General features: G+C 38.3%; 3 protein-coding genes and 2 pseudogenes across 8 annotated transcripts; 4 read left to right on the plus strand and 1 right to left on the minus strand.

Annotated features, from left to right (window-relative positions):
* Positions 1 to 281: 281 nt before the first annotated feature.
* On the plus strand, positions 282 to 3761 carry LOC103450223 (RHOMBOID-like protein 1). 2 transcript variants are annotated; one of them, XM_070807556.1, is made up of 6 exons: positions 282 to 433; positions 1278 to 1441; positions 2098 to 2261; positions 2351 to 2610; positions 2997 to 3133; positions 3395 to 3761. In XM_070807556.1, exons 1-5 carry the CDS (start codon positions 411 to 413, stop codon positions 3130 to 3132), a joined length of 747 nt encoding a protein of 248 aa, XP_070663657.1. In that variant the 5' UTR covers positions 282 to 410; the 3' UTR covers position 3133; positions 3395 to 3761. The 2 variants fall into 2 exon arrangements, with proteins under 2 accessions (XP_070663657.1, XP_070663658.1); XM_070807557.1 differs by lacking the exon at positions 3395 to 3761 and having other exon boundaries at positions 2997 to 3217.
* LOC114823251 (probable LRR receptor-like serine/threonine-protein kinase At3g47570) lies at positions 3438 to 5323 on the plus strand (annotated as a pseudogene).
* An 8243-nt stretch (positions 5324 to 13566) lies between these two features.
* On the plus strand, positions 13567 to 17171 carry LOC103429890 (probable LRR receptor-like serine/threonine-protein kinase At3g47570). Its single transcript, XM_008368016.4, has 2 exons — positions 13567 to 16426; positions 16540 to 17171. Exons 1-2 carry the CDS (start codon positions 13708 to 13710, stop codon positions 16905 to 16907), a joined length of 3087 nt encoding a protein of 1028 aa, XP_008366238.2. The 5' UTR covers positions 13567 to 13707; the 3' UTR covers positions 16908 to 17171.
* Positions 17172 to 17725: 554 nt separating this feature from the next.
* LOC114823249 (protein CONTINUOUS VASCULAR RING 1-like) lies at positions 17726 to 26225 on the minus strand. Of its 5 annotated transcripts, none has more exons than XR_011572809.1 (7): positions 25867 to 26225; positions 25280 to 25583; positions 24644 to 24753; positions 24432 to 24577; positions 19053 to 19218; positions 18620 to 18700; positions 17726 to 18066 (listed from the first exon to the last, which is right to left on the minus strand). XR_011572809.1 is itself a non-coding variant. In XM_070807558.1 (5 exons), the coding sequence occupies exons 2-5, from the start codon at positions 25288 to 25290 to the stop codon at positions 21005 to 21007; spliced, it is 243 nt and encodes an 80-aa protein (XP_070663659.1). In that variant the 5' UTR covers positions 25291 to 25583; positions 25867 to 26223; the 3' UTR covers positions 20783 to 21004. The 5 variants fall into 5 exon arrangements, 2 of the variants coding, with proteins under 2 accessions (XP_070663659.1, XP_070663660.1); XR_011572808.1 differs by having other exon boundaries at positions 24432 to 24527; positions 25867 to 26223; XM_070807558.1 differs by lacking the exons at positions 17726 to 18066; positions 18620 to 18700; positions 19053 to 19218 and adding an exon at positions 20783 to 21030 and having other exon boundaries at positions 24432 to 24527; positions 25867 to 26223.
* LOC139189236 (RHOMBOID-like protein 1) lies at positions 22956 to 24144 on the plus strand (annotated as a pseudogene).
* Positions 26226 to 26566: the final 341 nt, after the last annotated feature.

Genomic DNA, 26566 nt, shown 5'->3' on the forward strand with positions numbered 1-26566 from the left:
GTGCCACATGGCACTTTGTGGTGCATTTGATATGATAAATTGAAAAATTAAAGGGTAGGATTAATCCCATGGTAAAAAATGCAAAAAAAAAAAAAAAATTAGAAAAAACTTACAACAAAAAATATCTAAAAAACTAACAAAGTTCACACTTAATAAAAAATCTGAACAAATATTACTAATAGATAATGACACGTGGTGGGTTGAAAATTTCAACGTCTCTCCTTTCGGCTCTTCAAGGAAAACCCACTTGTTGGGCCTTCTTCAACCACGTAAAGCTTCACTCTTTTATTAGTTTCTGTGTTTAAAATTGATGGGGTTTGCAGTTTTGTATTGAAATTTGTGTTTTGGGATTTGTTGGGTGCTCGCATGTGGAAATTTGGAAAAATTTAGTTGTGGATTGTGGGGAACTGATGCAGTGGCGGTCCCATTTCATGTAAGTTGCTTTCGTTTGTGTGTTTTTGGAGAAATTATGATGAGGAGGGTTGGATATTTGGACTGGTTTTATTTGTTTTGTGAAATTAGAGTGGGATCAATCAAGGTTGAGACCTTTTTAGGTAAGAGTAATTGTGAAAGTTATGTTTTTACAAATTTTTTGGCAAATTTTATGACTTGGTGGATTTGGAATTTTGGTTATATTAGATATATGTGTAAAGAAAATAGTTGAACTGCATGAAGCTTGCTGTAATTCTGCTTTTAATCAATGTTGGACTTGGGAAACCTAGTGAATATACAAGCGAATCTACGATTAGTTGAACTGTGTAAGCTTGAGGGGTAATGAGGGTTTTAGGTATTTCGTGACATTCAGGCCATGCTTGATGTCTATTTGATGTCGGCGTATCGGAAATGCTTGAACAAAGAAGAAAGGTGATCGAAGAGCTGCAGTAGTTAACTACTTGGTTTGATTAGATTGCTATGTTAATCAAAATGTCCCCTGTAGTATGTTATAGGGTTAAAGTTTTACACAAGTGTTCTTAGCGACTTGGTTTCAAAATTCTCGTTTTCGTTCGACTTTCCTTGGTATGTGAGGCCAATGGTAGAATGACCATGGAAATTGTTTTGTCTTAATATCTCTGGTAAGAGCGGGTGTGCATTCTTAAAGGACTTGTTTGTCATTCTTTTAAGCTGTTTAATGTGCTCATTTCAGTATGCATCATCCTATGTCTATAACTGCTAAAAGTAGCACTACAAGGGCGAGGGAGCTATCATCTGTTTGGAAATAAGGTCAATAGGTCTCAGTTGCATATCTAACTTGTTTCTCATGTGTTTTCATCCTGAAGGTTAGAAAAGATGGGTAATCTAGACGCGCAGAGAGTGGTTCATCAACACCAGGGATGGCGGCTGATCTCATGTATGTGGTTACATGCTGGAGTTTTCCATGTGCTTGCCGATATGCTGAGTCTTGTATTCATTGGAATTCGGCTTGAGCAAGAATTTGGATTTGGTGTGCATCTGGATTTTTAGCTTCATGTATGTTATCATACATGTATGGCCACATCCATAAGTGTTTGTAGTAAAAGATAAATCACATGGCATAAGTTGTAGAATAATAAATTAGTTACCAACTGCAAAACTTCTTTCATAAATCTAGAAGAGAAACACTTTCCGGATGGCTTTAGCTACCTTGCGGTTAATCTACAGAGGATTTCTATGCATTTATTTATTGAATTGTAACCTTAGAGTAGTGGCCATGTAGTGCTGGTTGCATTATAACTTACACTGGTATGTTGTTTGGTTTGATGGAAACAAGAGGACGTTTTATTCAGCGGTGAGCAAAGAAAAGAGTTTATACACCGAAGATGGGGTTCAAACTTTAGTTTTAGACATAGTATTCCATTTTACAGAATAAAATTGCTTGAAACAGAAGCTGAGAGACTATTTCAGTTTTCCACCACATCTGTGGGAACAAAGATTGTTTTCGAAATCCTGTACATGTAGACATGGCGCCTCATTTTGAAATGTTTCAAGATGCCGTCTATTTGAAAAGATTGAAAAAAATAATAGTTTGATGCTGATCTACATCATGTACAGTTGTTTTGATGAACTGTTTTAACTAGTTAGTTTGAAATTCTAATGTTTTTCTGATTTGTTCTTCGGCAGTTCAAATTGGTTTCCTATATCTCATGTCTGGTTTTGGTGGGAGTTTGCTTTCAGCTCTTTTTATTCAATATGGTATTTCTGTTGGTGCTTCTGGTGCACTTTTTGGTTTACTAGGAAGCATGCTTTCAGAGCTCACATCAAATTGGACAATGTATGTAAATAAGGTAAATAAAATTCTGTATACTCAATGATGCACCTCTTTATAGTATGTGCACGACCCTTTGATCTTACAGTTTCAGATTTCGATCTGCAGTTAGCAGCATTGCTTACTCTCCTTTTCATCATCATAATAAACTTAGCAGTGGGAATTCTACCACACGTGGACAACTTTGCTCATATTGGAGGATTTGTCTCCGGATTTCTTCTTGGATTTTTGTTTTTGATCCACCCCCAGTTTAAATGGCTTACCCAACGGAATGCTCCCCCTGGACATGTTACTACTCCAGTTAAATCTAAACACAAAACGTATCAATATGTATTGTGGGTCCTCTCTTTGATACTATTGATTGTTGGGTAAGCTCCTCCTCAATCTCTGATTTAACTGTTTGACTTAATGAACCTAATCGACTCCCTGCATGAGAATCTGGTAGCCACAGTTGACGTGTGCACATTTTTTTTTTATCAAATCAGAGAACTGGATTTTGTGTGGATATGTAGATATCATGTGTCCTGTAATATTTTCATTGCGAATAGGCTATGTATCTGCTTGTTTCTTATCAGCATGGTTTGGAGAAGGCATTGTGTTATCGCTATTCTCTGTGTAATACTAATTGATCACTTTGTTGGTAGTTGCTTCTACTTTTGTTGTTTTGTTATTGGAAATAAAGGTTCATTTTCCTCGTATTTGCGTAGTATCAGTATATGCAGGCATTTTCTGACAGAAGTCATGTTTTTGACAGGTATAAGCTTGGCTTGGTTACTCTTTTTCAAGGGGTCAATCTAAACAACCACTGTTCCTGGTGTCATTATTTGAGCTGTGTCCCTACATCAAAATGGAATTGCAAGTCACAAAATATTTATTGTCTGATAATATGATGTACTTTTCTGCGCATATTAACTTCCGCCTCAATATTTGATAGACAAAAGTGCTTGCTTATTAATATGATCATGGTTGCATTTAGTCGTTCTAGTTTAGCATGCCGTTTAGTCTAATGCCTTAAAGAAATGTAATTTAAGAAATGACTCGTGAAATTCTGTGTCAGGAAATAGCTTCTGCAACGTACTTTGTTAGTACTATAAATTGGTTTTGTACTGACATAGTGTTCTTTATATATGCATATATGCACCAATCTTTCAGTCGAGCCAGAGAGGGAATCAGCTGTACTTAACGTGCGTAAGCAATGGTAGAAATGGAACATATTCATTGTCGGATTCCAGCCCCTCCCGGACTCAGCAGCTATGTGCTAAGCTTTGCAGTTGACCATACATGTACAGATTTCAGAGTTGATAGAATGTTGATTCATATGCTTCATTCTTGTAGTAAGTATTCTTTCTCTTTCTTTTGTATTTTGTTGGGTAAAATAGTCTTGTGTATTCACCAAGCAATGTTACTCATTGTCATTATTCTTTTCATTCTTTTACTGCCTTTGTACCTCTTTTCTACTATTCATAACAGTTGAAACCCATACCAATAACTATGAAATTTACTCGCCATATAGAACTACTCAAACACGCAATTTACTCACCATACCGAAGTTTGTTGAATGTGGGATGTTACGGATCCTCTCAATCGGACCTTTGCACTCTACCTTCTCAGCTCTCTCTCTCATTCTGCAATGTTGCAAGATGATCGGACACATGTATACTTTCTAGTTCATCCTCTAGAGACCAACTTTGAAAAAAAATCAACTAAATAAAAAATCGTTTAACCATTTAATTAACATTGTCAAAATTTCAGTATTTAACCGAAAAACATAGTTCATTTATTTATTGGATAACAATTAGATGAAAAAACAAGTATGAATTACTTTGGTTTTTGGTGAAGTTGGACTTTAAAGGGTGACACAGAACTAGACAATTTTACGGAGTTAGTGCCAATCTCCAAATGCAAAGTTCAAGTCTAACAAGGGCGGATCATTTTGAAACTTGACATTAAATAATCCCCTTTAGTGTTTTGTCGTATTTCTTTCTTTGTTCGTCAAGAAAGGAAAGGAAAGAAATTTCGTCAAGTACAATAACAAACTCTTATTTGCAAGTTTCATATGCTACTCTGCTAAGAGCTACTGATGGGTTATCTGAGGCTAATTTGATTGGTGCTGGAAGTTTTGGGGTTGTGTACAAGGGAGTTCTCAATGTTGATGATAGAGCTCAAATGGTTGCCGCCGTAAAGGTGTTTAACTTGTCACGCCATGGAGCAGCAAAGTGTTTTATATCTGGATGTGAGGCTTTGAGAAATATGAAGCATCGAAATCTCGTCAAGATTATAACTGCATGTTCAAGTGTTGATTCTCTTGGTAATGATTTCAAGGCTTTGGTTTATGAGTACATGGAAAAAGCAAGCTTAGAGAAGTGACTACATCCACCGAGTGACATTGAAGAAGCAAGAGAGGCACCCAAGAGTTTAAATCTTTTGCAAAGGCTCAGCATTTCCATTGATGTTGCTTGTGCTCTTGATTAGTCGATTATCTTCATCATTGTTCTAAAAATCCTCGCCTAGCTCCGCCTAGGCCCCCTCCTAGGCGCTAGGCCCCAGCCCACCGCCTAGACCACCTAGGCACCCGCCTAGCCCCGCCTAGGTTGCAACTCACTTAGACAGAAAATACGTAACTTTCATTTTGCATTTTGTTTTTTTCCAATAAATTGTAAGAGACTTGTTGCATACTTGAATGAACAAACATTATATCCTTATTTCACATGTTTTCATTATGTTCCAATACTTCATGATATATATGCATTGTATTTTGTAGTTTATGATGAAATTATATATATTTCAAGTAGAAGCAGACACTTAATTACATGAAATATGATAGATTTACTTAAATCCGCCTAGTCCGCCTAGGCGCCCGCCTAGCTGCCTAGGCGCTAGGCCCCAGCCCGCCGCCCGACTAGCGCCTAGCGATTTTTAGAACCTTGATCTTCATAATCACTGTGAAACACCAATAGTTTATTGTGATCTGAAGCCAAGTACTGTTCTTTTGTACAACAAGTCAAGTACTGGACATGTTTCTGACTTTGACTAGCAAGGTTTCTCTCACAACTGAACAGTATAAAAGATTTAACAAAATAGACAAGTTCTGCTGGAATAACAAGAACGATTGGTTACATGGTTTTAGGTAAATATTCACATCCTCTCCACAATCTCTTTTTTTTTTCTTTTAAACTTGTTGCATAATTCAACTATTTTGTTCTCAATTTGCTAACAATATTTGGGACGTGAGGTGTTAATAACTGGATATGCCTACAGTCGTGGAATTCTCTTGCTAGAGACTTGAGCCCCCATGAAGTTTAAAAATTAAGAAAACTTGATCTCACTAGTAATTGTTACCATTTTTTAAAAGGTTGCATCCACAACAAGCTTTTTTGCAATGATACTTAAGGGGAACTATGAGAAAATCAGCAATCTCATAGTCCAGCCCCTCAGAAAACATACAGACTTCAAAATTTCTATTCATAGCTAGGGTCGCCCTGCTAGGGTAGCTGTCATATTAGATGACACCAACGTGACGTCTGATGTGAGAAAATATTAAGCTCTATGTATTTGTTTTTCCACTTTGGATGATTGCCAAAATGAATTATGGATGATAATGCTATTATGTATGGTTGCCAAAATGTTTCCAGTCAGCTTCTGGACTCAAGGTGCTTTAATGGTCTTGGTCGCAGTAGTGGAAGTAACCTAGTGAAGTCGTCTAAAAAACAAGCCGAAGTGGTTATCATATTTGAATTTTCAAGAACCAGAAACTGCGGTGCAAGTTCTTCCTATGATCCTATCCTTCTATAAATTTCCTTGTCGTTTAGTGGCAGTATTCCTCCTATGATCCTAGGGTAACTTTCATATTAGGTGATATCAACGTAACATCTGATGTGAGAAACACATGGTTTAGTGGCAGTATTCCTCCTATGATCATGTCCTTCTATAAACACCATATTAGGTGACACCAACGTAACACATGGTTGTAATCTACCCTGATTTCAAAATTTAAAATTCGACACAAAAATGAAATTTGGAATGATTAGCAGAGAAATAAGAGAGAAGTGTGAGCGAATATACGCATGAGGCCTTCGGATCCGAGTTTGGAGCTGGAAGCGGCAGAGGTTGCGAACCCAGAGCATGGAAGAAGCGAGAAGGATTTTCCTCTGTGCTGCCTCATGCACGTGTCTTCTACTATTTATCCAAGCATTGACTGTTCAAATATTGGGTAGTGGGTAATCTTAAAACTGATATAATCATATAGAAATAACTTTGTTCAAACATGTCTTTTGTTTCATGACTTCTCAACAAAAGATGTGGCATCAACAATTGCTTCAATATGCGGGAACCTCTCATGCGAGGGACCTTTGTGAAATGAAGGAACTGTATGGGTGGATTTCAAATATGAATTCCTACCAAGATACTGTCTCATTTGTGGAATACTGGGACATGCTACCTGGGTTTGCAAGGAACTGCAGTTGGATCGAAGAACAGATGGGGATGGTAAGGGGGATATCGATGATACCCCTGCATACCGTGGGTTGGAAGCAGAAACTGATATCTGAGGGAAACCTTTGGGATCTAACTCACGCAGTAAAGCTTCCGTTGGGTCTAATGGCGGGAGGAAAAGCGAAGGAAGATGGAGGAGAGAGCGGATCGACGACGGAGATGGGAACCGAAGAAACTCTCGCTCATCTTTGGATTCAGGCACAGGAGATCTGGCATAAACTAGAGACCGGAGCTTCCTCAGTAGCGAGGAAAGTGTAGCTCGGGGGGAAGAAGAGGTGGTTGATACGGTATCCTCGCCAAGTAAACCGCGAGCCTCCTCGACTCTAAAAGGGAGTGGGGGTAAATCGCTAGCTGGGGAAATTCAATGCCAAAAAATGAGGGCCGAGGAAGCAAGAAGGGCACGAGAGGCCGCTTTCGATGCAAGACTAATAGGACCGGGGGGAGTGATGGCGGAGGAGGCAAGGCACATTATTCTGAAAGAACTTCCTGAACTGGAGGACAGACAATACGAGGCTAACAAACCAAAAGAAACGGGCATAGGCATTGACTTAAATGTGGAACTGCAAAATGCAGATACTACTGAAGGACATGCGGTGAACGGAAGGGGAAGGCAGAACCAACAGGGCATCGAGATTGAGGAGATTATGGATAAGGGGACTATGGAGGACGACCCCTTTGAGCTAAACCCAATTATAGAAGCTGTAATGAGGGAAACAAAAGGGAAAAAAAGGCAGTTTCCAGATGTGGAGCAGAAGGATACAGGGGAGCTTTGGGAACCAAAAGGTAGAAAACAAAGATTGATTGTGCTTTCGGAGGCGGAGGAGACCAGCCGTGAAGTGTCTCCCAGGAATCCATGAAGATAATCTGCTGGAACTGTTAGGGTATCGGGGGTGACCTGACAGTTGACAATTTAATGGAGCAAAACAAACTCCACACCCCTGACATAGTGATACTCCTAGAAACAAAAAATCGGAGTAATCGCTATGTTTTCCTGAAGAAGCGACTTGGGATGGATTTCATGCACGCGGTTGAACCAAGAGGCATTGTGGGAGGTATGTGTATCTTCTGGAGAAACTACGACCTGGTGATGCTTGTCAAATACTCGGCGTTTTTCATTGAGGTAGGTATCAGTGATAAGCTCAAAGATGAGGAGTGGAGATTGTTTGCGGTTTATGCAAGTACGGACGACAAGAAAAGAAGGGACCAGTGGCGCATTTTATCTCAACGGTTGGGGGTAGCGGAGGTGAAATGCATTGTCATTGGAGACTTTAATGATATTCTGGATGACTCTGAGAAGGAATGAGGGAACTACCGATCTGTGGCAAGCAGGAAAGACTTTCGTGACTTCGTTTCTGGCAATGAGCTGCTTGATTTAGGTTTTACAGGCTACCCCTTTACCTGGCGGAACCGAAGAGATGAGGGACCCATCCAACAAAGGCTTGATCGGGGATTAGCTTCGGGATGATGGGTCTCGGCCTACCCGGAGGCTAAAATTCTGCATGAAGTTTTGGAAGGCTCTGACCATGCTATGCTAATTTTGGACACTGATTCCACTCCTTTTAAAAGGAGGAAACGGTTTATCTACGATTCCCGATGGAATAGGGAAAAGGATTGCCACGGTATCGTGGAAAAAAACTGGAAGTATAATTTTGTGGGATCCAAAGCATTTAGAGTGGTGGAGAAATTGAAATGGGTTCGCAAAGGGCTGCAAAAATGGAGTAAAGCAAGTGGAAGAAACTCAAAACTTCGGATTGCAACTCTGAAAAATGACCTGAGGAACACCTACAAGTCGGACAAGTTTGCTAGTGAGGCTGTTCGGAACATGGAGGGGGAACTTAAACACTTACTTAGGGAGGAAGAAAGATATTGGAAGCTCAAATCCAGGAACCAATGGATGAAAGAGGGGGATAAGAATACTAAGTTTTTTCATGCTCAAGCTATGAAGCGACGCAGGTGCAATAAAATTGTGGGGTTGGAGGATGAGCATGGAAATTGGTGCACGGGACCTAGCGAGGTGGATGAGATAGCAGTGAGTTATTTCAGGAACCTCTTCAGCACCTGTAAACCACGAGGTACTCAGGGAATTACGGAATGTGTGGGAGCTCGGATCTTACCGGAAAATGCTCAAGGCTAATGCAAACGATAATGGAGGAAGAAGTGAGACTCTCTATGTTCCAAATCCCGACGGACAAGGCTCCGGGGCCGGATGGTTTCACAGGTAGTTTTTATCATGAATTCTGGGACGTGGTTGGCAGTGATATTGTCGCTATGGTCCAGGCCTTTTGGATCTCCGGAAAAATGTTAAGGAAATTAAACCATACACATCTGGTTCTTATCCCTAAAGTATCCAGCCCGAGGAATATGTCTCAGCTACGGCCCATCTCCTTATGTAATGTGGTGCATAAGGTGATCGCCAAAATTCTCACGAATCGTATGAAAAATGTCCTTCCACATCTGATCAGTGCAAACCAATCGGCTTTTATGGCGGGCCGACAAATCCAGGATAATATATTGGTTGTGCATGAGATTCTCCACTCACTGAATCACCAACAAAACGGGGAGGAGAAATGTGTCGCCATGAAGCTTGACATGGCAAAGGCTTACGATCGGGTTGAATGGAGTTTTCTATTGGAAATGATGAGTGCTCTGGGATTCCTTCATGAGTTTTGCAAGAGAATTAAGGAGTGTATAACTACGGTGTCTTATAGTGTGCTCCTGAATGGTTCTGCAACTGGATTTATTCAACCAAAACGCGGCCTTCGACAAGGAGACCCCATGTCCCCCTTTCTATTCCTAATTTGTGCCGAGGGGTTATCGGCAGTGCTTCGAAAAAGGGAGGAGCAAGGCTACCTACACGGGATAAGAGTTACGCCTGATGGGATGCAAATTTCCCACTTATTCTTCGCAGATGATGCGGTCATTTTCTGTAAGGCAACTGAGGTGGAGGTCAGAGGAATATTGGAAGTGTTGCAATGCTACGCAGCTGCCTCTGGACAAATCATTAATAGAGAGAAATGCTCCCTGTACTTTGGCAACCAGTGTCCACGGCAACAACGGAGGTTGATTGAGTCATGTACTAACTTTGTTGGAAAGGAGACTTTCGGCAGGTACCTGGGCCTTAGTGCAGACTTTGGTGCATCAAAGAAGGCTGTTTTCGAAGGAGTTCGTGAGGCACTAGATGGAAGAATAAATGGATGGGCGGAACAATTCTTATCTCCAGCTGGGAAGGAAGTGATGATTAAAGCTGTGGCAATAGCTTTACCAAATTATGCGATGTCGTGCTTTAAACTTCCAGTGAACCTCTGCAAAGAAATGGAATCAAATATTGCGAATTTCTGGTGGCGGGGCAGTAGGGAGAAAAATGGGATGCATTGGATTAGCTGGGAAAAAATGAAGAGAAGAAAGAAAGTGGGAGGGCTGGGTTTTCGGGACCTTCTATCCTTTAATCTGGCTTACCTTGCCAAGATTGGATGGAGGATTCTAACCAACCCTCTTAGCTTGCTTAGCAAGATTCTTAAAGAAAAATACTTTCCTGAATGCTCTTTCATGGAGGCAAAGGTGGGGAAAAGATCAACGTGGGGGTGGAAAGGAATTATGCAAGGCAAAAAGATCTTGGAAAGAGGGAGAAGATGGAGGGTTGGTGATGGGAGCAGCATTCGGGTGAAATATGACCCTTGGCTTCCAAGACCTCATACCTTTCGAGTTATTTCAAAACACCTGGATATGCCGGTGATGGTAAAGGATCTAATCAATCCTGTGACGGGCTCTTGGATGGTCGATTTAGTTAAGGGGTGCTTTGAGGAGGAGGAGAGTAATATTATCCTTGGCATCCCAACTAGCCTGGAGGGTTGCAATGATAGAATTATATGGCACCATACCAGCAATGGCGACTACACGGTAAAGACCGGCTATGGTATTGTAATGGAAATGCAGGAAAATTGTGAACTAGGGCGGAAAAGAACCAGGGGTTGTAGTCGGAGGGACGAACCAGACAAATGTTGGATGGAGATTTGGAGACTGAAGGTTCCAAATAAAATGAAGTATTTCATTTGGCGATGCTGCACGTCCTCCTTGGCGGCCAGGGGTAACCTTCACCGAAGAAGAATGAGAGTGAACACGACCTGTGTTTTGTGTGGGGATGCTAAGGAAACTGAGCATCACCTCTTCTTTGAGTGTGAATTTAGCAGGGTATTTTGGTTTAGCTGTCCCCTGCAACTGGATATCAAGCTTGCCACGAGGAAGGATTTTGGAGACTGTTGGTACAGTTTGTGTAATCGATTCCGGAAGGAGAAGAACCATGAACTAATATTGCAGGAATGCGTGTTCATTATGTGGAGAATCTGGAAATGTCGCAACGATCTGCTGTTTAAGGGCACGGAAGCCAATCCCATGGAAAGCGTGAATGTGGTGCGAAGTCAGATTATGGAGTATAGGGCATCCCATGACCCTGCCAAAATGTCTGCTATCGTGGGGGTTATGGGGGAGGCTGTCTCCTACGCGGGACATCCTGTTCGGTGGAAAAGCCCCAAATTCGGGGTAATCAAGGTTAATTGTGACGGCGCCTGGTGTGCATCAACACTCTGAGGAGGCTATGGATGGGTGGTGCGAGATTTCGCTGGAATGTTTCTTGCGGCTGGCGGGGAAGGGGGTCTTTTTTTCAATAAGGCGGCCATGGCTGAGGCTAGTGCTGTGCGTGCAGCTTTAATGGTTTGCAGGGAGCGGGGTTTTGCGGAGGTGGAAATTGAGTCTGATTCACAGGGGCTTATTAGCATGCTTAACGGTGAGTATGTCATTGATGCAACACTAGAATGCTTACTCTATGATATTAGGGCCTTGGCGTCGCAAGTTGGCAGGGTGAGTTTCGTGTTTGTTAAGCGGAAGGGAAATGCTGCGGCTCATGCTGTGGCCTTACATGTAACCTTAATGAGAGGCTCCTTCTGTTGGGATGCCCATGGGCCAGAGTTTTTATTTAATATTCTAGCTGAATATGTAAACATTCCTATTCGTATCTAGTTGAGTAAAATTTACCTTTGACAAAAAAAAAAAAAAACAATATTTGCGATGTTAATTCCGAATCATGTCTCTATTTTAGATTGAGAGAGAGAGGGCATGATTTAAGCTGGAACTATCTCATGTCTCTATTTTCGATATAGAAAACATCCTAAGCTTATAAAAACCCCCAAATCAAAGTTATGCTTTAGGGGTTGCTATCCAAACACCCTATTTTACTTCTCATACACTCTTTGATAATTTCTGTATGTTGATCTTTTTCAATTCATCCAAATTAAAAGGTTTGTAAGAAGTAAAATAGGGTGTGTGGATATCACACCCCTAGCTTAAAGTGATGTAACACTTTTGGATAAAAGTACGGTGTATGTAAAAGTTTTTCAAATTGTCAAATAAGAAATGGTTGCTTGCAACCATAATAGTTTTTTGTGTTAGAAATGGTTGGAATTGATCTAGTGGTTGCAAATTGCAGGAAGTACCTGCGCTTCATAGTTGTTTTGCATAAAACTTGTGTTGATGTCATTTAATTTGATATGTTTTTTTACTAGTTGATTAGTTTTTAAATTGTCTCTGGAAGACATCACTGAAATTAGCCGTTTGAATACTTTTAAGCTATTGAGTTATTACGAAATTATTATTTTTGTCGGGTCAAGGGTGAATAAAGATTTGGAAGAAAAAACATAGCAATTTTTATTCTTAAAGAATGTTAAACACGATATGTAAATAAAAAAAGTTGATTACAAAACTATGGGGTCTAGTGAATGGTTATTTTGTTCTAGTTATTTTCAAGAACAAAAGTGGGTTGCCTGCTTTAGTGCGAATATCAAAATAATATTATCAAATTGGGAATAAAGATTCTGTCATGATATGGGGTTTTTATTAGTGGAATGGTTGCAACGTTGATTTAGAAAAAATAAATAAAAATTAAATTAGTTTTGGTTTTATTTGACTTTTTGAGCTCAATGACAATTTCGTAAATAATAAAAAGTTGTGTTAATAGATTTTGGTTAATTTCTGTTAGGGGCAAAGTTGGAAGAAAGATTTGATATTGCATGTTGGGCTTTGCCTCAGCCCGTGGGATTTTTTTCTTTTTTGGCCTGTTGTATATTACTTTTGTCATTTTCATTAAATCTCAAACACTTTTATTAAATAAAAGTTGTGCATAGTTTTCGGTAAAAAAAAAGTTGGTCTAAACCCTTTTCATTAAAGCTCATTTTTTAAAAAAGATTGCATTCACAACAAGCTTTCTTGCAATGATACTTTAGGGAACTACGAGAAAATCAGCAATCTCACAGTCTGACCCCGCAGAAAACATAGAAACTTAAATATTTTCATTCATAACCAGGGTCGTCCTGGAAGTGTAACTTTCATATTAAGTTACAATCCGAATCACAGCGCATGATAAGGATATTATGGATGGCTGCCAAATTGTTTCCACTCAGCTTCTGGGATAAAGGTGCATTAATCATCTTGGTCCTTGCTTTTCACTGAAAGTGCCCAATAATAGTTCCCAGTAGTGGAAGTAAGCTACTGAAGTCTTCTAAAAAAGCAGTCAAAGTGGTTATCATTTATCACTTTATCTAGCTAAAGTGAGATAAAGGTCAATTAATCACAGCGCATGATAAGGACTTTTCCCTTCTCATGTTTGAATTTTCAAGAACCAGAAACTGTGGTGTAAGCTACTGAAGTCTTCTAAAAAAGCAGTCAAATTGGTTATCATTTATCACTTTATCTAGCTAAAGTGAGATAAAGGTCAATTAATCACAGCGCATGATAAGGACTTTTCCCTTCTCATGTTTGAATTTTCAAGAACCAGAAACTGTGGTGTAAGTTCCTCCTATGATGCTATTTCTTCTATGAATTGTCTTCTCATGCAACAAATGGAACTCACCACTTTCACAACTCAACACCCATCTCTCTCTTTCTTTCTGCTTCTCTCTCTAGTTATATAGTTAAGCAGCTCAGGAATGGGGGTTTTGGTTGTGAAATTGATCTTAATATACTTGCTTTTCAGTGCAGTGTTCGTTTGCTGTTGGAGCTCCCTGCAATCGGGACTCGGAGGGAATGCGACGGATAGGCTGGCGCTGCTTGCCATCAAAGCTCAAATAAAGCAAGATCTCCATAATTACAATGTGATGAGCTCCTGGAACGAATCCATGCACTTTTGCATGTGGCATGGTGTGACGTGCAGTCGACGACATCGCCAAAGGGTCACTACCCTGGACCTTCAATCTCAAAATCTGGTAGGGAAACTATCCCCAAACATTGGAAATCTAAGTTTTCTAAGGGAGCTGTGGCTGCTAAACAACAGCTTCAGTGGGGAAATTCCTCCACAAATTGGGAATTTGCGTAGATTGCAAGTATTGCGATTAGGCGGTAACTCGTTTAGTGGCAGTATTCCACGCAATATATCATATTGCTTCAACCTTATCCATGTGGCTTTCACTCGCAACATGTTGGTGGGTAAAATTCCTTCAGAAATTGGATTGCTGTCGAAGCTGCAACATTTTTCATTAAATTATAATAATCTAACGGGACAGGTCCCTCCTTCCTTAGGGAACCTTTCGTCTCTCCAGAGACTAACTCTTTTTGGTAACAACTTGATGGGAAACATCCCCAGTTCTCTTGGCCAATTGAAAAAATTAACCTTCTTGGGATTGGGCATAAATCAGTTGTCTGGTAGCATTCCTTCCTCCATTTATAACCTCTCTTCTCTTGTTATATTTTCCATACTAATTAACCAAATTGAAGGGAGCATTCCATCAGATATTGGCAAAAGTCTTCCTAATCTCGAAATCTTCAACTTCAACTCAAACCAACTCACTGGGTCCATACCTCCCTCAATATTCAATGTCACAAGTGTTTGGTTATTGGCTGTTGGGAATAACAACCTAATCGGACGGGTACCGAATCTCCAAAAGCTTCACAACCTCCTGCATGTCAACATTCAACATAATAATATTGGAAGCGGTAAAGAAGGTGACTTAAGTTTTCTCTCGGACTTGACCAATGCCACCCAGTTACAATCGTTGTGCATTGACGATAACAATTTTGGAGGGACATTGCCCATGTCAATATCCAATCTCTCAACCAAACTTGAATTGTTTTGGGGTGGCAATAACCAAATATATGGAAGTATCCCATCTGGGATAGGGAATCTGGTGAGCTTGGAAGGGTTGTATTTGGGGAATAATAGCTTCACAGGTAACATCCCCTCTGACATGGGTAAGCTTTCAAACCTTGGAAGATTAGAAATTTTCATGAACAAATTATCAGGAAATATTCCGTCTTCCTTAATAAATTTAACCAAGTTATACCATCTTAGGTTGGATAGAAATCATCTTGAGGGCAGCATTCCTTCACGTCTGGGGGAATGCCATGGGTTGCAATTGTTGAATCTTTCTTATAACCTTCTTAATGGCACAATACCCAAACAAGTTTTTAGACTCTCCTCCTTATCAATTTATTTGGACTTGTCTAATAACCTCTTCACAGGTTCCCTTCCCTCGGAGGTTGGGAATTTACAAAGTCTAAGTGAATTGGACGTTTCTGATAACATGTTATCTGGAGAACTCCCCAGTAGCCTTGGTGGTTGTGAGAGTTTAGAAGTCCTGCATTTGCAAGGAAACTTCTTCAATGGATCCATTCCTTTGTCTATGAGTTCAGTGAGAGGGATTCAAGATCTAGACCTTTCTCGCAATAATTTTTTAGATGAAATTCCGCATTTTTTAGAAGGCTTTAGACTCCTGAATAATCTGAACTTATCCTTCAATCAATTTTGGGGAGTGGTACCAACTGGAGGTGTTTTCAAAAATGCGAGTGCTATTTCAGTTGTTGGCAACGCTAATCTGTGCAGCCTTGTTGCTAATTTAAAGCTTCCCAAGTGCAAATCTAAAGAGACCAAGAAACGAAGATTGTCTCGTCACTTGAAACTAATACTCCCTTTAGTATTTGGACTTACTCTTCTAGGAATAGCCATTGTGTTCTCCTATTTCTTTCTTTGTTCGTCAAGGAAGAAAAGGAAAGAAATTTCATTGAGCACTTTGGGGAACACTATTTTGCAAGTGTCATATGCTACTCTACTCAAAGCTACTGACGGGTTCTCAGTGGCTAATTTAATTGGTGCTGGTAGTTTTGGGTCTGTGTACAAAGGAGTTCTTGATGAGGATGATAAAGCTCAACTTGTTGCCGTGAAGGTGTTTAACTTGTTACGCCATGGAGCTTCGAGGAGTTTCATAGCCGAATGTGAAGCTTTGAGAAATATTAGGCACCGAAATCTCGTCAAGATTATAACCGTGTGTTCAAGTGTTGATTTTCATGGTAATGATTTCAAGGCTCTAGTTTATGAGTACATGGACAATGGGAGCTTAGAGGAGTGGCTGCATCCACCTAATGGAACTGAAGAGTTAAGAGATCATGTACCCAAGAAGGTAAGTCTTCTACAGAGGCTAGAAATTGCCATTGGTGTTGCTTGTGCACTGGATTATCTTCATAATCATTGTGAAACGCCTATAGTTCATTGTGATCTCAAGCCAAGCAACGTTCTCTTGGACAACGAATTGACTGGCCATGTTTCTGACTTTGGATTAGCAAGGTTTCTCTCACAAGTAATGAGTAATGTTTCAGCAATTCAGAGTCAGACAAGTTCCGTTGGAATAAGAGGAACGGTTGGTTATGCAGCTCCAGGTATATATACGTTAGATATATACTTCATTATATTTCCATTTTTATTTTGGAGTATTTAATTTACAAAATTCAAACTGAACTATTTATACACAAATGTGATGTTTGAATTGTAGAGTATGGCATTGGGAGTGAGGTGTCAACGAGTGGTGATGTCTACAGCTTTGGCATTCTCTTGTTGGAGATGTTTACAGGGAAGAGACCCACTGACAACATGTTTGGTGATAGTTTGAACCTTCATAATTTTGTCAAGATGTCTCTCCCCGGGCGAGTTACTGAGATTGCAGACGCACCACTTCTTCAAGGAGGCACGAACGAGAATCCCAATCAACGCCGTGCGAGAATTCATAAAGTTGGGGTGTGCTTGAGTTCAATATTTACAATTGGAATTGCTTGTTCAGCTGAAGCCGCAACAGATCGACCAAAGAATATCAATGATGCTGCATGTGAACTTCATTCCATTAGGAATATTTTTCTTGGATAGAAACTCTTTTTTATGTGCTTTTGTGATAGAGAAATTTCGTGTACTACCTGTGAAGTCCAGCTTTTTTGTTACAACAATAGGTGTGGAAGTTTGCAATGTAAATAATGACCAATGTGGTTCATTGTGTGAAGAGTGTATTACTACTTCTTGTACTTGGTATTTATGTGTAACATTGAAGGGTGTATTGCTACTTCTTGTACTTGGTATTTATGTGTAACATTCATATAGATTAAAGTCTAGTTCGTGCCACGAAATTGTTGAATATTCACATTGACAGATTCCAAATTTTTGAAAGATTCATAACCTCAAGACCCTCAACATTCAATAAAATCATCTTGGAAACTGTAAAGATGGTGAGTTGAGTTTCCTATCAGACTTGACCACTATCAGTGTAAGGTGAATTCGAAAATCAAAGTGCTATTTCAATTGTTGACAACACTAGATTCTGCAAGGAAATTCCTAATCTCAAGCGCCCAATTGCAAGTCTAAAGAGCTTCAAGAAAAGAAGACTCATTGCTGGAAATTAATAATCCCTCTAGTATTCGGACTTGCTCTGCTTTGCAAATGTCATATGCTACTTTCTCAAAAGCCATTGATCGGTTTTCTTCAGCTAATTTGATTGGTGTTGGCAGTTTCGATTTTGTATACAAGGGGGTTCTTTATATTGACAATAGAGCATCAAAGAGTTTCATAGCCAAATATGAGGCAAAACGACATTGTATACATCTTTTGAGCACCCGAGCCAATGACAATAACATTGAATTGAAGGCAACTACAAAAATTGTACATTATATAAAGAGGCAATCTCAGAATCAAAATTGTCAAAATCAATATTTTATGGCTACATTTTTTCATCAGTCAATCGATACACACAGAACACAGAATCACATACTCGACAAAAATTCAAACCCATAAATCCGAAATTAGAAATGTTATTTCTAACCCCCCAAAAAGAATCCACATCTTAGTGGTTACATTCATTAGTCAAGCACTCAACCACTTAGGCACATCGACTACAACTTGGGAATGTTATGCAAATCTTAGGCAGCTTGAATCATTAAATTTGAGTTGGAAGAAGCTCTGTTACCTGCTCTGCTAGTAAAGGAGTGTCACCAAATTCGGTACCATCATCAGCATCAACACATTTCACACACTCCCACTTCCAAAACATTTCACAAATCGAAAACCAAATGAGATTATGGAGCAGGAAAGATTGAAGGAAAAATAGACTAAGAAAAGCAATTAATATTAAATATAGAGGATGAATGATGTTGTCCAATAAATAAGACAGTTGTGTATATTTCTCGACCATAAGAAAACATCAAATTAATAGAGGCATTAATCCTAAGTTTGCCATTCATTGTTGTCGGTCTAAACTTTGACATATTGTAAAGTCCTCTTACATACAGATTAATGAAATATTAATTTATTTCCATGAGTTATTTGATTTTGCAAATTCAAAATAATTGAAGAATACTGAAAATTACTAAACCCCATCACAACATCCCATTAGTGAAAAATCAAAGACAAAAGTAAATTACGATCTTTCTAAGCATCCAAAGATAGCATACCCAAAATACCAAATTCAACTCCAATATAATAAAAAATTAAAAACCAAATTAGCCAAATTGGAATAGTTAGATCAAGTAAAGATTTAAGTCAACCAATTACACAAAATAATTCATGCAAAGTAGGCTCCTAAGAAAATATACCACTATGGTGGTGGAGGAGGCCTAGGCTCAAACAGTGGAAAGCAACATTTAAATATACCGCAGCAGCACGGAATCCACGAACTGCATAATCAAAACCAAAATTTTAAAAATTATATTTAAATTTAAATTTGAACAAAAAATGCAGTAGAATTGTATAATGAGAAATTCTCCAATGTGGATAAATTAATCTTGCGGGATGCGATAAGTTGTATTGGGCTGGCAACTGGCTTATGCTCAAATCCCACTAAATTTATCATACACCCTTCCAACTACAATTCAAAGGAAGAAGTTCCAAGTCCATGCATAATGTTTGCTCAACTAAAATATATTGCTTTTCATGATTAAAATAGCCAACCAACCAACACTCATTTGATAAAATTGAACATTTGGAGTTACATATCCACATATTCCACATATTTAAGATCGAACAAACCTTCTCATGAAGACCACCCAAGGGTCCATTAGTGAGTTGTGTGACCAGAGGATTTACTGCACTTGAGTTTTCCTCGTGCAGCTGCAAGAGCTAGGAGCTTATGTTGACCGTCAGCCACTTCGCTGCTTAAGGTTTGAGTCACCGATGATGCAGAATTAATAGCTTCCTGCAAAGAAGTGAAATAAGAAACCTTAATTTGTTAAAAAGTGAGTAATTACAGTTTTCTCAATTGATTAAAACATCATCCGATGGTGTTTTCTAGGATTTTTTTTTCCTTCCTTTCGCAGGCCATTATTTCACTAGCCATCTGCAGAATTGCAATTGATATAATCGGTGTTCTTTGAAATAATCATAACACTTCACAACACAATGGCAGCAATTTATACAAATTCTAACAACAAATTGTCAAAAACAATGAGAACAATTACCGGAAATTTCAAATCTTTTGGGGTTCAAAGTAATTACCAGAGAGACGAGAGCTAAAATCAACATTAGTCCAATTTTTTCAAAATAAGAACAGCTCCGATCTAAGAAATACAGTGCAATTTCTGAAGAAAAAAAAATCGAGAAAACCCTAAAATCCCTAAGAACCCTAATTTATAAACCCTAAACAAACGCAAAAGGAGAGAGGAGACTCAAATAAAGGGAAAATCGAGAAATTCAACATACCATAATCGGAGCGAGGACGCTTTCCGACGACCAAATTCATCGACACCGGAGGCAGTTGTCGACCGTCATTGCTCCTCCATTTCCCCTCCGCCATGTTTGAGGGTTTCGACCGTCACTAGTTGGTTTATGTGCTTCATGTCGAGAGATATGGGGAGCGGAGAGAGAGGAAAAGCAGAGGAAGATGAAAGATTGTGGGTTTTCCAGTAGACAAGGACAGAAACAGGAAGTGACAGATGAGAGAGAGCGCACGTGTCTAACCCATCGCAATCCGTTCTAAACCATACGGACAAAATTACCCTCTCAACTTTTGAGAATTACCCTCCCAACCCATACCAATTTGGCTGGCATTGTTGTAAATAGCGTGAAATTGAGTGGCAAAGATTTGACTGTAGCTATCAACTTTAGAATAGATAATTTGGGAATAAATAATTTTTGAAATGTCATATAAACTTGTACATATTTTTCAATTTGTTAAATAAACTAAAAATTTAAGCAATTTGTCATACCAACTTTCTGAAATCATCAATTTGTCATCTCATCCTAATTCCGTTAAGTTTTCCATTCAAAGTAAGTCATGTGCGAGGCACATGACTTGTGTTCAGGGTTATTTCTGTCATTTTAACACCTCACTTCCTTATATTAAGTTGCATTCGATCAAAATAATTATAGGGTTTCTAAAGCCACAAAAAGGAGAACGATGACACTTGTGTATGTTTCGAATTGAAGATGGCTCAAGAATAGAATCACTGTGAACCCTCCAATCTGTATGATAAAGTTGGATGAAATTATTTATTATGGCTGTCTACGACAATGAGAAATTTGATTCTTCTAGTTGTAGCTAGTCCCGTTTTCTTTGTTTATTTGCATTCTTATTTGATGGAATGGCGTTTTACCATGAGATTGAATGATTTTTTATTTGGTTCTTCGTTTAGTTTGAACTAGAAGATTTGCTCGCACTTTGCTGCGGGTTTTGAAACCATTATCTACAACAGACATGAATAATTTACATAGAAAGTAACAAAAAAGATTACAAAACATTGTTATATTTACCTGAAGAAAAATGACAAAATATTGTTTTACTTAGTTACCTTTCAGAAAATTGGACTGACACTAAAAATACTTATGCTATTCAAATATCATATGCCAGATTGAAATCGAAAAACTAGACTTTGAATTCAAAACTATTCACATGTGGAATAAATTGATATGCCTCAAAATATTATCATGATCCAATTGTATAAGGAAAATGCTTGAAAGTAATCCATGCCTTTCTCAAAAATAGGTCATTCAGCAATATCAGAGAAAATACCTACCAAGAAAAGAAATTAAAATATTAGGCATATGAGTGCAAGCTTACAGAAACTTTGTTTTTATACACTTTCTTCTCCCTTCAATGACAGTTTGTTTCTTATCCAGAAAAATAAAATGAGCAAGTCAATGATACTCACATGTGCAAAATGCTAATCCTATGGTCTAAGGCTAACTGAGTTTTTAAGTGCAAAATCCCTAATTTCACTGCATTTGGATTGATCACAGTTCGTGACTTGTTAAACTTGATGTCTCCTTGTACATTTTGGGAACTTGACAGCTTAAAGAAGTGCTCATAAAAGCAAATTATACAATATCTACTAAAAACTTAGAGAAGGGACTCAATTAGTCAACAAACATGTGCCTCACACTTAATCATTAAAGACCAAAGAGAGAGAACCAAGCCGAACTCTTCAAAATTCGTTGACACACATGCTTCATTGACTCAATTGAATGTATAATATTTGGATACAACAATTCGAACAATTGTTAGAGATTGACATAAGCCTCCAAACGGCTCAAATTTGGGCGCCACAGCTGTTGGATTTTCAACAATTTGTTGATCCGGACCATTAAATTTAAACGATAAAAGAAATTTAAAAAGATGATGTGCCACGTGGCACTTTGTAGCGCATTTGATATTAAAAAGTTGAAAAGTTCAACGGTTAGGATTAATTCCATGGTAAAAAAGCCAAAAAATATAAAAAACGTACAACAAAAAAAATCTAAAAAATTACAAAGTTCACACTTAAACAAAATTCTAAGCAGATATTACTAGTAGACAATGACACAGTGTGGGATGAAGGTGGTTGAAAATCTCATCGCCTCTCCTTTCAGCCCTTCAAGGAAAACCCACTTCTTGGGCCGTCTTCAACCACGTAAAGCTTCACTCTTTTATTAGTTTGTGTGTTTAAATTTGTTGGGGTTTGCAGTTTTGCATTGAAATTGGTGTTTTGGGATTTGTTGGGTGCTCGCATGTGGAAATTTGGAAAATTTTAGTTGTGGATTGTGGGGAACTGACCCAGTGGCGGTCCTATTTCATGTAAGTTGCTTTCGTTTGTGTGTTTTTGGTGAAATTATGATGAGGAAGGTTGGATAGTTGGACTGGTTTTATTTGTTTTGTGAAATTAGAGTGGGATCAATCAAGGTTGAGACCTTTTTAGGTAAGAGTAATTGTGAAAGTTATGTTTTTACAAAAAAATTTGGCAAATTTTGTGACTTGGTGGATTTGGAATTTTGGTTCTATTAGATATATGTGTAAAGAAAATAGTTGAACTGCATGAAGCTTGATGTAATTCTGCTTTTAATCAATGTTGGACTTGGGAAACCTAGTGAATACAGAAGCGAATCTACGATTAGTTGAGAAACTTAAAGGAGCTTGAGGGGCAATGAGGGTTTTAGGTATTTAGTGACACTCAGGCAATGCTTGATGTCTATTTGATGTCGGCGTATCGGAAATGCTCGAACAAAGAAGAAAGGTGCTCGAAGAGCTGCAGTAGTTAACTACTTGGTTTGATTAGATTGCTATTTTAATCAAAATGTCCCGTGTAGTATGTTATAGGGTTAAAGTTTTACATTAGTGTTCTTTAGCGACTTGGTTTCAAAATTTTCGTTCGACTTTCCTTGGTCTGTGAGGCCAATGGTAGAATGATCATGGAAAAATGAAATTGTTCTGTCTTAATATCTCTGGTAAGAGATAGTATGCATTCTTAAAGGACTTGTTTGTCATTCTTTTAAGCTGTTTAATGTGCTCATTTCAGTACGCATCATCCAAAATCTTTAACTGCTAAAAGTAGCACTACAAGGGCCAGGGAGCTATCATCTGTTTGTAAATAAGAGCAATAGACACGCCCTATAAGGGTCAATAGGTCTCAGTTGCATATCTAACTTGTTTCTCATGTGTTTTCATCCTCAAGGTTAGAAAAGATGGGTGCTCTAGACGCGCAGAGAGTGGTTCATCAACACCAGGGATAGCGGCTGATCTCATGTATGTGGTTACATGCTGGAGTTTTCCATGTGCTTGCCAATATGCTGAGTCTTGTATTCATTGGAATTCGGCTTGAGCAAGAATTTGGATTTGGTATGCATCTGGAATTTTAGCTTCATGTATGTTATCATGTATGTATGGCCACATCCATAAGTGTTTGTAGTAAAAGATAAAGCACACGATATAAGTTGTAGAATAATAAATTAGTTACCAAGTGCAAAACTTCTTTCATAAATCTAGAAGAGAAACACTTTCCGGATGGTTTATTGAATTGTAATCCTAGAGTAGTGGTCATGTAGTGCTGGTTGCATTATTCAGCGGTGAGTTTATACATTGAAGATGGGGTTCAAACTTTAGTTTTAGACATAGTATTCCATTTTCCAGAATAAAATTGCTTGAAACAGAAGCCGAGAGATTATATCAGTTTTCCATCACATCTGTGGGAACAAGGATTGTTTTGGATATCCTGTACATGTAGACATGACGACTCATTTTGAAATGTTTCGAGATGCCGTCTTTTTGAAAAGATTGAAAAAATAATAGTTTGATGCTGATCTCCATCATGTACAGTTGTTTTGATGAACTGTTTTAACTAATTGGTTTGAAATTCTAATGTTTTCTGATTTGTTCTTCTGCAGTTCGAATTGGTTTCCTATATCTCATGTCTGGTTTTGGTGGGAGTTTGCTTTCAGCTCTTTTTATTCAATATGGTATTTCTGTTGGTGCTTCTGGTGCACTTTTTGGTTTACTAGGAAGCATGCTTTCAGAGCTCATATCAAATTGGACAATGTATGTAAATAACTCAATGATGCACCTCTTTATAGCATATGCACGACCCTTTGATCTTACAGTTTCAGGTTTCTATCCGCAGTTAGCAGCATTGCTTACTCTCCTTTTCATCATCATAATAAACTTAGCAGTGGGAATTCTACCACACATGGACAACTTTGCTCATATTGGAGGATTTGTCTCCGGATTTTTCTTCTTGGATTTTAGTTTTTGATCCACCCCCGGTTTAAATGGCTTACCCAACGGAATGCTCCCCCTGGACGTGTTACTACTCCACTTAAATCTAAACACAAGACGTATCAATATGTATCAAACAATAGCATCTATAACCTAATTTAAAATTTGTGGTTGACTTCAAAGAATGAACTACTTTTATAACAGATCAGATTCTTTATGAATACCTCTTGAAGTGCTTACCGTTATCGAGGCCTTATGCTACAAAAAAAAAACATCCAAAGTAAAACTCTTTTACAGAGTCCAACACCAACCTATCACAACTCGATGATCACTCAGAACACTGAACAGAAAAATCAAAATAAAATTCACCATTATAAATTATCATCCGTTTCATTTTCTTAAATCCACTAAAAAAAGCAAAAAATTAAAATGAAATTATAAAAGTGAACCTGGTGGTCGCCGCTGCTGCCCCGATGATGAGGAGGTCGAGATCATGTGGTAAACTTCCTGCGTTGCAAGTTGGGTGATTCGCAGGGCGAGGTGGGCTGTCAAGAACTTAGCTCAGGCTCAGCAACGTCAAACCACAAGACCATAACTAATGCAAGTTAGAATGTACCAATCAAATAATGGGTTTAAGGATGCATTTCAGAACACTACATACCAAAAATGTCTATTCCAAGTTGAGCATAGATCAGAGAGAAGAAACCATCCACAAAGTGAATAAACCACCATGTGATATAGAAAGTGATCGCTATTGAAAATAGGATCACACTGCAAAAGAGCAAAGAGTGAGCAGCTAATATGATATATATATATATATATATATATGAGCAAAAGGCAGTCTCAAAGAAGGAGAACGAAGCTTTGATCTCATTAGCTACTACATAATGGATGCATACAAAAAAATCCACACATATATGACATTAGCGTAAAATTATATGAAATGGGCTCAGTCTAAAACTTGTAATAAGCTAAGTTGTACATTTCTTGAATTCATCTGGCAAGAGGCTAGTCCTTTGTCTTATCTAACTTGTAATATACTTCTACTTTCAGACAGAGAGAAAAATAGATTATAAATACATGCCAACAATCTAAGTTTAAGTTCCTATCACTACTAAAGCATTCCATCTTTCAACCCTAAATCTTAAGAATAATCAGAAATCCACCAAATTTAAAGATATTTGACCCTCCCCACAACATAGAATTGATGGTTTACACACACATTATCAAACAGAAAATAGTATTGCATATGAACATGATTTGAACGAGATAGGAGCCAGAAGAAAGAAATGCCCACCATCCTGTCATGAACTTTTTTGATGCCCAACTTCTAACAACTTTGGAAAACGTCTGCACAGAGATAAAAAGATATCAGAATGATTGTTATGAAGATTAAGAATAAGAAAAAGGAGCACAAACACTCAAAGCATCGGAAAACTTATGCCCCAACTTAGGCCACCAAAAAAGTAACAAACTTTGACACACTGTAACTGTTTTTTCTTCTCCTTCCGATTCAGAGTGTATTATGTTGGAAAGCTGGACTGGGCATTCATGTGGCTTCCCTTTCTCCGGCCAAAACCAAACAACAGCTTGCTCATCTTCTGCAATTAAAATACAACAAACAAAAAAAAATCAAAATAATAAGTTAAAATTTAAAATCTCATATGGGTACGTTGGGTTCGATATTTTATCAATTGTTGTTTCTGAGTTGTGTTTTTTGCGGATTTTCACAACCAAAAATAATCCTTAATACCCAGGCCTAAATTTCTTGTTCGGATTTTATCAGATTTTTTATACCGTATAACTTACCAATTTCCATTGTGTTTGAGAAGATAAACTGCTTTTGTAGAACTTTAAAATTCTAAATTAGGATAAATTGCTTACCTTTAGCAAAATGGATTCTACCGCTGTTCTTCACAGGCGGTGAATGTTTGGGTGCCGCTGCTGGTTGGGATTGTGCTAGTTGTTGCACACGCGGCGTTGAGGTGGACCGATGGGTTGCCGTGGACGAAGAGAGCTCTGCGTTGTTGACTGGTTATGCGGCTCGATTCTGCGAATTCATGGATTTGGATGAATCAGTGATGGCGGTGGTTTGGGTAAAGTATTTGGAGAAACAATTTACAGCGTCACACGGTGGGGAAGCATCCAGAGAACAGGTGGGTCGACAGACCGCAACGGTGGGGGAAGGAAGAATCCAGAAATGAAATAAAAGACCAAAGAATAAGGGGTGAATTCAATTGGAATTTTAAAAGTTTTTAATTTTTTTTTAATGAATATAGGGTATTCAATTAAGATTTTAAGTGGTTCTTAATGTGTATTCAATTAAGATTTTAAGATAGTTGATTAAAATCCTTAGAAATCTAGGTGTATTCAATTACGATTTTAAAAAAGTTTATAACATTACAGATGTATTCAATTAGAATTTGATTTTAAAGAATTTCAGAAAGTTGAGGAATTAGAGAGAATTGAAGAAATTTGGTAGTATATTTTAAGCATTTATAAATCTTCCATCTTCCCATAAAATTTCAAGATAATTGAATCAAACTTTTACATAGAATCTCTACAAATCAATTAAACTTCATAA

Source organism: Malus domestica, chromosome 11 (assembly GCF_042453785.1).
Source record: "Malus domestica chromosome 11, GDT2T_hap1".
Classification (NCBI taxonomy): domain Eukaryota; kingdom Viridiplantae; phylum Streptophyta; class Magnoliopsida; order Rosales; family Rosaceae; genus Malus; species Malus domestica.